We start from the raw sequence: 10158 nt of genomic DNA, 5'->3' as shown, positions 1-10158 counted from the left end.
ACCTGATGATATAACCTTCATTGGGGTGCTGTGTGGATGTAGCCATGCAGGGTTGGTAGATAAGGGCTTGGAGTGTTTTGCTAGCATGAACACAGTGTACAATGTCTTGCCCAAAGTGGAGCACTATAGTTGTGTGGTGGACCTGTTGGGACGGGCTGGGCTCATCAAAGAGGCATTGGAGGTTATCCAGAGCATGCCCGTAGAAGCAAATGGTAGAGTTTGGGGATCGCTCTTTGGTGCTTGCAGAAATCATGGGTATGCTGAGTTGGGAGAGATTGTAGGGAAGCATCTTATCAAGCTAGAGCCCCACCGAGCCGGGCGCTATGTGCTTTTAGCAAACATATATGCCTCCATGGATAGATGGGAAGATGCCATCAAAGTGAGGGAGTTGATGAAGCAAAATGGGGTAGAGCTTGAGCCTGGGTGTAGCTTGATTGAGGTTGATGGGGTTGTTCATGAGTTTCTTGTGGGGGATAGAGTGCATCCTCAGACGAGTGACATTTATCGGAAGTTGGATGAGATGGTTAAACTGTGCAGGTGCAAAGGGTATGTTCCGAACACAAAGCACGTGCTGTTTGATATTAGTGAGGAGGAAAAGGAGGGTGCATTGTGTTGGCACAGTGAGAAACTTGCTGTCGCATTTGCTTTGATATCTACTGATCTGGAGGCAGTCATTCGAGTCGTGAAGAATCTCCGCATCTGTGGGGATTGCCACTCGATGATGAAGGTTGTTTCTAAGGTTTACGATCGAGAGATAGTAATTAGAGATCGTAGTCGATTCCACCATTTCAAACAAGGCCGATGTTCTTGCATGGATTATTGGTGAGAAGATACTCTCTGGGTGTGTTGTAATGTATCTTCTTCTGATTGTCCTGGTAGTGCTCCATTGTGACAAAGGTCCTTTCGAGCATTAAGACCAAATGGAGGCAAGTGAAGACAAAGTTTGATAGTGTCTATTGAGGGTCTTCATAGAGATGGGCCAATGAGTTTGGGGTCCTTCGCTTTTGGTGACCACATTGTTTCTATTGTTAGAGGCCCTTGGGTTGTCTTTTATGAAAGGCCTCTAGGATCGCTGGCTGCATTGTGATACAAGAGCCCATGTTCTGGGTCCATTTCCTGCTTGGTTGAGGTGAAATGGAAAGAAAAGGAAAGAGCAAACATTCATCTATTTTCCCGAGGTCAAAAGGAAGTGGACCCCAGAATGGAGCAAAGAGGTCTTGATGCATTAGCTGATCTTGATGGGCAACCTTCAGATGGTGCAATTTAACGATGATTCACCTCTTATTAGGGATCAACCACCCTTCGAGGAGGCTGTTCTTTGCAGTATCAAGAGCAATACAGCTATCATTCATAGCTCTATCAGTGGCCAATGATTTGTTGGATGGTTGGAGTAAAGAGAAGATTAGCCAAGAAGTTGAGAAGAGATGAAGGCGAAAGAGGTGGACTCTTTGAGCATAAATAACTCTATATCACTCGTGCTGCTCAAAGTGTTGATGGTTGCGCTGACCATTACCATAGATCTCATTTCTACATAGGAGACTCTTGTCCATTTGCTTTGATGTATCTTGTATATATTCTCCTTGTGACCTTTCTCAATGTTTTGTTATAGATTAAATGAAAAAAAAAAAGAGCATGACAATCTGTGATTACAGGAGGTAGAAAGTATTTTTTTCATTAAACCTAAAACCAATTTTGGCATTTACCACTTCAATCTGTTCTCAGCCATCTCTCTCTATGAATTGCTTGATTTTACAACCATGGTCATTTAATTTTCTAAGGAGCATTGCTTTTCTGTTCAATGTCTAGATAATAGTGAGTGAAGTATTGAAGAATTTGCCAACCTTTTCAAGTTTTGAACCATACAATACACTTTGTTTGGACAATGCTTGGAATTTTGTGGACTCCAACATGGCCCCATATTACATGGTGTGGCACATGATCTATCTTATTTCATGATTTAGCATAATGTGACAATACGGACAACTTCAACACCGTATTTTACATGATACTGACTCATCCACCTTACATTTGTCAAGTTGCAGGGTTCGCCACTGTAGCATGGCCTGAAAATTACACTGATTGAACGGTCTCGCCATCCAATTGGTGCCCATCAAATGAATGGTTAAAATGAAGTGGTTAGTCCATATTCAATGAGAAAATTAGATGCTTGAGATTGCCCTGTGCAATGCTCAATTTGGATATGGAAAGCTGGGTTGTCCTGTGTGTGACATGTGCATGATGGATGAGTCACCACTAAAAAAATTGAGGTGAACAATGACTGCAGTCCGGCCCATTATAATATGACAGGATGGTATTATTAAGGATGACATGATTGTTACCAATATATGGCTGACGATTTAATTTATAACAACATGACAAGATCCACGACAAATTGCCACTGAACTCTTGTGTGATTAGGAGCTGTGTACTAATTATTAAAAGAAAAGGGAGAATCTTTCCCAACTCTCTCTCTTCTTCTGTTCTTTTTCCAAACTTTATCGTCTCATTCCATCACATGATCAGTTGGGCCTGTTTGGAGGGTTAGGTGGTATGGAATTGTACTTGGTCCCATGTAAATTTCATCCGGCATTTGGAAACACGACGGAAAGGATTAATCCACTTATCATATACTGCATGATTTCTAGTGGATTCCGAAATCCACTACATATGTGGTCCCCATGTTGATGCGTGTTTGCCGTCCATCTATATGCGCGCTTTGTACATGACATTTGAGTTGCATATGCATATAGGAGATTGGCATCAGTTGTGAAATCTAGTCCGTTGATTACAATCCTAAACGTGAGCTTGGACGGTGAAAATACGGTAGTATTTCCAGCCATGCAATCATTGTGCAATGATGGTGTTAGTTCCATTTAATGCAATTCCATACCATTCAATACCGCTTTCCAAACAGGCCATAGTAATCTTTCCATGTCTTTATTGAATTCGAAACTCAATTGAACACCAGGGATGCCAGAAAACAAATAAAAAGAGGCTTTTCAGTAGCCCTGCTACTTCTCTTCATCTCTTGAAAACAAACAAGAGAAGAATTTTGCCGGCAAAGCACTCCCATGTTCTTCTCTTTTAGATAGGGTTATGGGAATCTCTAGAGGAAAATCTTTTTCTTCATGCCCTTTAGAGGCAAATGCTCCCTTCACAAATGTCATGTACGTAGTGAATTTCCAAAGGTAACCAATGACTCCGACAGTTGCATGCATGAATTGACGACTCATCCAAAGTAGGAAGCAACTTGTGGATTTGTCTCGGACACAGTCAAGCCCAATCCAGTTTGGCACCACAAATCAGAATTAAAATTAGAGGGTGATGACTCAGACCTCGCTACTTGACTCATGACTGAACAAGTCGGTCCAAGTCTCAAGTCTTTAAAACCTTGGTTGCATGTCTTAAGTTCCCTAAATCTTTTCATTTCTTATAATGCCTCTTTATCTGATACACAACTCACTTGTTAGTTCTGTGATACAACTCTTGTGGTGGTATATCTTTCAAAAAAGAAGAAGAAGAAGAAGAAGAAGAAGCAGAAAGCTGTTGTGGTGGTAAACAATAATCTTGGGTTTGATTCATGGATGTACATGATCTTGTACCCTTATAGCTTGCAGATTGAAAAACAGAAAAGTGAAAATGATTGGGCGACAACTTGTTAGCAAAACTCAGTTTTAAACTTCATATTTTTCAAAAGAAAAAAGAAAAAAAGGTCTTATTAAAAAAAAAAGAAAGAAACTTTTTGGGGCAATTTAAGAATAGAAATTGGTGGTCACCATCATTGATACAATTGAGCAAATGGTGAAAGATTTCAGTTGAGACGGATCAATTTACATATGGAATACTTGGAAAATGAAAGGGTTTAAGAGAGGTGAAGAATAATATTAACCCACTATTCAATTATCTATATACATAATTGCATAAACATTTAGAAATTTTAATAATTTTAATTGAAATTCTTCACTTTAACCTTATTTAGATAACACAAACACACACACACACACACACACACACACACACACACACACACATTTATGCATCTGTACCCCCTTTTTTTCATTCTGTTTTATTGAATTGGAACTGTATTAAACCCAAACTTCCGTGTTCTCTGTATTTTTGATGTTCCCGTTTTTGTGATTGAATTTTTTACCATCTTTTTAATGATTGAGACCAAATAAAACCTGAACCTTTCTTGTATTATCCTTTTTTACCATACGACATTTTCCTAATTGTGGGGTGACATGCATGGATGAAGGATATACCCCTATTTATAGTCCATGTCAGGACTATTGGTTAATCATAGTTCCCTAAACAAGAAAGACCCGGCTCCCATTTGCTGCAGTTCGATTATGTTTCAAACTAAGCAAGTCAGACTATGTGAAATGACAGCAACAAAGGCGACAAGTTCTAAAGCTCTGCTAACCTCTATGACAACTAAAACCCATGATTTTGGTTTTGCAAGTCCAAAATCTTCTGTTTGTGTGCATGTGTATGCACACACAGACATACTTGGTGAGGAGATTTTGATGAAATTTACCTTTCAAAGTATCCAAAATGTAATAAAATTACACTATGATCTGATAGAATCCTAAAACTGGCATATCACAATGTGGAACACAAACATGACTTGTGGGCTGACCGCCCAAGAAAAAATAAATTAAATTTTGAACTGTATTTCACTAATATTACATCCATCGTATCTGACAAATGTGGTAATTTACAAACTGTGACATCCCTTGCAAGGCGACGCTTGCGTCGGCTGTTCTGTTTTCCTATTCTCGATCATGTTACAATAACAATGATAATCACATTGAAAGGATTCATAGGAACATTCTCAAGAGAATTTACATGATCATCTAGTGAACACCATACATGTGGGTATGAAGAAACTCATACTTACATGGCACCAATGCAGCTAGTCCTATTTGGTGTAGGAGCTTCGTCTTCTTATAAGATCTCCAAATCTCCTAAGCAATGCTTTTTTCCTCCGATGGCTCATTTCTGAGCTCCTGTTGCTCTCCGCTTCATCAAAATGATCCCCATCTGTATGTTCGAAATCATCCGAGCTAACTGTTTCTGCATCATCTGTGAGTATTGAGGGAAGGCTTCTATGTCGCAGTCTTCCATTAACGGATTGAAACATGCAATCCTGGTCTGGTGAGTCCGGCATTTCGAATATTGATCCCTCAAGCAGTTCTGGGTCGACATCTACATCATTGTACCCATTCTTGATTCTCTGATTTTCTCTCTCTTGTCTGAGAATTTCCAGTTCCTTTGACTGTTCTGTTGCGGATTTTCTAGCTTCTTTAACCACTATGTGTGGCTTCTTGGATGCCCCCGGGTCCTTAGCATCCCCACCCTTGGGAACCGACAAATTGCCGCTTTTGCGTGAGGCTGTCGTCGACGTTGCAGCCACTGAGCTCTTCAACTCCTTTTCATTCTCGAGGGATGTGGCTTCTTTGATCTTATGAAGCTCATTTTCTTGTCTAATCCTATGCAATGCATTTACCAAATCTGATAGGTTGTCCTTCAGTTGCGAATTCTCGGCCCTAGCAATCTCCGCGGCTTCTTTTGAAACGGTTGCCTCATTTAAGGCATGTTTTAGTATGTCCCGCAACCTGGCATTTTCTTCCCTAGCCATCTTAGCTGCGATTTCAGCCTCTTTAAGTGATTCTATCAACATGTCATTCTCTTCTTTTGCATCGGCAATCTCTTCTTCAGACATTTTCATACAATGAACGAAGCCGACTTCTTTCCCATTCCATGCAGTGTTTGATTCCTCGGCTTCTAATTTCAATCTTTCAGCTGCCTCTTCTACCCGTTTTATCTCTCTCCTAGCTTCGTCAAGGAGTGCTTGAAACTTCGCTTCCGTGCTCCTTAATATGATCTTCACACGTTCAGTTTCCATCCTTGCATCGTCCAGTTCTGATTCGGTTGATGCAAGCTTCTCCTTCACCTGATTCGCTTCTGTCGTGACTTCTTTCAAGGCCAACGCCAAATCATCCATGGCCTTTCTGCTCTGCTCTTCTGCTTCGGTGGCTAACTTCAGCTCATTTCTAAGCCGGCTCATCTCCTTGGCTAAACTACGGGTATTTGACAATGCGAGTTCCTCTCCCCCACGGGCATAAACCAAATCCTCTTTCACTGTTTGAAGCTCGGACTCAAGGGTCTTGATGGTTTCTTCGCCGGAATTCATATCAGACCTTGTTGTCACAAGGCACCTGCTCGATACATTGGGATCCCGACTGCTTAGACCGAATGAGATTTCCATGCTTTCAATGTTCTCATGAAGAGAAGCAATCTTGAGCTTGGATTCTTGTAGTGATATCTTTGTCTCCTCTAACTGTTTTGTTAGGGCGAGGAATGAGTTGAATGATTTAGTTTCTGATTCGTTTGATTTCTCCAGTTCGAGTGCAAGCATCTCAATTCGCTTCTTACTTTCAGACAACAAATCCAATGCCCCAGATTCAGATTCCCTTGCATCATGCAACTCCATTTTCAGCTCCTCTATCAAGATCTCCCTTTCGGCCAATTTTTCCTCAACATCTTTCGCTTTCTTGAGTTGAAGATTCAATAATTCAATCACTGAACTGTTTTGAGTAGCTAATCCATTAGATTTTCTGGTCTCCAATTCCTCATCTGAATCACTTGACATGTTTTCAACAACTGAGTGGGAAGCATTAGCTGATTCAAGCAACTCTTTCAGAGAACAGAGCTCCATGGAGAGGTCCTTGACCCAGTTGGCATTAGTCTCGGCATCGAGCCTCGCATCCTCAGCTTCTTTAAGGGCTTTATTTTTCGCACTGATAGCGAACGACAGCTCTCTGTTCACCCGATTGAGTTCTTGGGCGGCGGTCGAAAGGGCCTCAACGTCCAAATCATGTTGTTTCTGAACAGCCTCGAGCTCAAGCTGCCATGCCTGGTCTCTCTTCTGAGCGGATTCGAAGCTGGCCCTCTCTAATTCATTGACGCGGACCTTCTCGATCTCCCGCACCTGCCCTTGTGCAAGAAGAGCTTCGCTGAGCCTCAGATTCGCATCTTCTGCCACCTTCTTCATCTCTTTGAGTTCATCAAGAATTCGACATTTCTCCTCCTCTGAAGCTTCCAATTGATCCTTCGTCTTCTTCAGATCTTCTATGACCCGATTCAGTTTCAGTTGCATGTCTGATCCCCTCGTGACTTGTATCTACATTGAATGAAAGAACCCCACCGTTCAAAAAAAAAAAAAAAAGAAGAAGAAGAAAAGAAAAGAAAAAGAAAGTAATGACGTGTTTGGATGTAGATTCCGCTTAGATTGCGAGAACGAAGTTGTGAAAAGGTGACATGTCTGCTTTTGATTTGTCCACCCATTCTCTAATTCGGAAAATGTTGCGAACATTCGCTTCCGCTTGTTTTAAAAAATTATCACGATCGAAGTCGATTGTACATCCAAACGCAACCTAAAAACCCCAAATGTGCAGCAAATTGAAATTCAATCTTATTCTTCGAAATTTGTAGAAGTAATGTGCGAATGGAAAGTACCTCCGTCATAGCTACAAACTTGGCTGACGGTGTTCGTTCAAAGGATCATCTGGACTTTGCATTAGCGTAGGATGAAACAGATTGCTCCTTGCTAGATTTATAAGCAGACGTCTCCAAATTCGCAGAAGTAGATGTCTTCGTCACCATTTCAGAAGCTCTGGATCTCAACCACAAAAAAGTTTCAAAATCTAAAATCAGATCCTTGATATTACATCCATGTTGCACGAAAATGATGAGAAATGACAACCCATTCTGAGCAGAAACTGATAAAGCAATAATAAATCAAAGAAAAATCTATTAAAAAAATCCATTGCAGAAAACAAGAGTTCCAATTGAAGAAACAAATAATCAGGAGAGTCTAACAAGAACCTGTCAAAGCCCACAACAACCAAAACAAGAACAAACCCAATTCAGAAAACTGGAATTTAAGCTAAGAAGATGGGAAAAGAAAAGCAGATTTAACGAAATACCATCAAAGCTAAAACAGATAAAAACAATAGGAAAATAGAGAAACCCAATTCAGAAAACTGGAATCCAATTGAAATTACAAGAAAAAGAAAAAGAAAAAAAGAAGGAAAAAAAGAAAAGAAAAGAAAAAAAGATGATTCTAGCAACCCATGAAAGCAAAACAGATACAGGAATAACGTATCAAAGAAAAAAGAGAAAACCCAATTCATGAATCTGGAACTGTAATTTTTTTAAAAAAAGATTAGAGAAATTCAAAGGAATTTATGTTACCCGAGCTTGGATGATTGTTTAGAGCTACCCAGATATTGTTTCATGCTAGAATATGCTGCAACTACCCTTATCAGAAATCCAAAAAACGAGAGAGATGTGCACGCGTTAAGAGAAACGGAGGTTTTTTCGGGTTTCCTTTCGTTCGAAGCGAACGACTCCGTCTAAATTTAGAAGCGTTTTCTTTAAATTTAGCGGCGGCTCTTTCTTTGAAGATTTGAGAGAGAGAGAGCTTCCAACTTAGAAATGTCTACGTTGTGCTGTGGGAATTACCGGGCGGCCACGAGTAACGACCATGCATGCACGCATCTCCACCGTACACGTGGTTTGCAAAGCATCAACTTAAACCTTGGAATCCTGGTTGGACTATGAACAGACTGAATGGACGATCTTAATCATCCATTCTGTGGCCACAGAATTGAAGGTTAAAAATGAGAAATGGTGATTCTTGTGAATTCATCAAGAGAATGTTCGTTGATCAGAGAGTTAGGATCGTCAGATCAATGGGACTATTGGAATATTGCACATCCAACACCTTTACCATATCTTTAGACGGTTTGGGTTGACGGAGAAACTTTGATGCTCTGGCTGTGTGACGAATGATACGCAGGCTCTTAGAAATAACGTAGAAATTGCATAAGTGGTGTACACGTCTGAAGTAAACTGACCGAATTATGGGCGCCAGTTTACATGTATCAAGTAAAAATTTTTTTACATATCAGATTAGTGGACCTTTATTGGATGGTTAAAAACTTAAAAATGAAAAATATTCAATGGTCCGGTTTCAGCAATCAAGTACACATGAATCAGAGGTTAGAATTGCTTAACCTATCTGATTTTCAGATAGTGACTCAGCTGCGGGCGGCTCCACAATTTAGTTGGTTTGATTTCATGAGTTAATGTATGCCATGCATATAATTTCTAAGTGTCTGCGCATCAAGCTTCATACTCTATCAGAGTATCAAATAACTCTCCGGATTTAAATCCGGAGAGAGCAGGCCTACGAAACTACGAATGCCCAAAGCTACCATGCACGTGGAATACATGCACCTCCATTCAAACCGTACAAATCATGGTGTCCATTCTCGATCGGTCATAAGCTAAAAAAAGAAATGAATAGATTATCCTGACCGTACGATCATTAATCGTCAAATGGATGGTTAAAAATGATAAAAGTCCAACTGCCCAACCTTCGAGAAACACGTGAACTCTAGAAAAAATGATAAATAGTCGTTTTATATTATATACTTTTATTTTTGGAAGGTGTAAAACTTAGACCGCCAAGTCCAAGTTTCTCCTTTCTTTTAGTGCATGTGGGGTCTGCAATGGGTCGGGTTTGGCGAGCGGGTCAAGTCACCCGACTGGCTTTTGAGGCGGGTTTGGCATGCTAAATGGGTAGTGGGTTTAGGCTCTGCTCTGAAATATGGCCCCTTTAGTAAGGCTAAGGGTTCATGTTGAACCCTACCCAACTGATCCCGCCCATATAGCTTAGCCATGGGCTGGGCTAGAGGACCCAACCTGCTTTAGCCAAGACCAGCCCAAAAACCAAAACGAAATGTTTGTATGTATCCACCAATTAAGGATGGTTGGCCTACCTGTAAGCCCATATTCCATTCTTAAACCTGAGTGTGGTCATCTGCGGCAGGTTGGGTTGGTTGAGCCCGAGCTCATTAAAATTAGATGGGTTGGGTCCATCTAGGCTTGAGCTTAATGAATTATAAGTGGGTTGTGTGGGCCATTGGCTAATGAGTCGTGGGTCATGTTTGGTCTGAAATTCTTGGACCAGTTAGTAAACGGATTGGGTGCAAGCTGACCCCCACCCAATCTGAACCCGAACCATTGCCGAATGCCGCCCTCATTGCCATTGGAGTGGGATGGGATGAGATGGGCTGGGCTGGGCTT

The 10158-nt window shown here is 40.9% G+C and overlaps 2 protein-coding genes across 3 annotated transcripts in view; one reads left to right on the top strand and one right to left on the bottom strand.

Annotated features, from left to right (window-relative positions):
- Positions 1 to 826, top strand: part of LOC131238037 (pentatricopeptide repeat-containing protein At5g66520-like) — a 1545-nt gene extending 719 nt beyond the window's left edge. The window contains exon 1 of the mRNA XM_058236163.1: positions 1 to 826. This exon is cut by the window's left edge and continues 719 nt beyond it. Coding sequence (XP_058092146.1) covers positions 1 to 826 — 826 coding nt within the window.
- A 3712-nt stretch (positions 827 to 4538) lies between these two features.
- On the bottom strand, positions 4539 to 8497 carry LOC131234359 (WEB family protein At5g16730, chloroplastic-like). Of its 2 annotated transcripts, none has more exons than XM_058231181.1 (3): positions 8260 to 8497; positions 7522 to 7684; positions 4539 to 7186 (listed from the first exon to the last, which is right to left on the bottom strand). In XM_058231181.1, the coding sequence occupies exons 2-3, from the start codon at positions 7528 to 7530 to the stop codon at positions 4922 to 4924; spliced, it is 2274 nt and encodes a 757-aa protein (XP_058087164.1). In that variant the 5' UTR covers positions 7531 to 7684; positions 8260 to 8497; the 3' UTR covers positions 4539 to 4921. The 2 variants fall into 2 exon arrangements, with proteins under 2 accessions (XP_058087164.1, XP_058087173.1); XM_058231190.1 differs by having other exon boundaries at positions 7522 to 7678.
- Positions 8498 to 10158: the final 1661 nt, after the last annotated feature.

The sequence above is a fragment of the Magnolia sinica genome, chromosome 2 (assembly GCF_029962835.1).
Source record: "Magnolia sinica isolate HGM2019 chromosome 2, MsV1, whole genome shotgun sequence".
Lineage (NCBI taxonomy): Eukaryota > Viridiplantae > Streptophyta > Magnoliopsida > Magnoliales > Magnoliaceae > Magnolia > Magnolia sinica.
The sequence above is the reverse complement of the archived record's forward strand: the minus strand, read 5'-3'. Positions and strand labels throughout refer to the sequence as shown.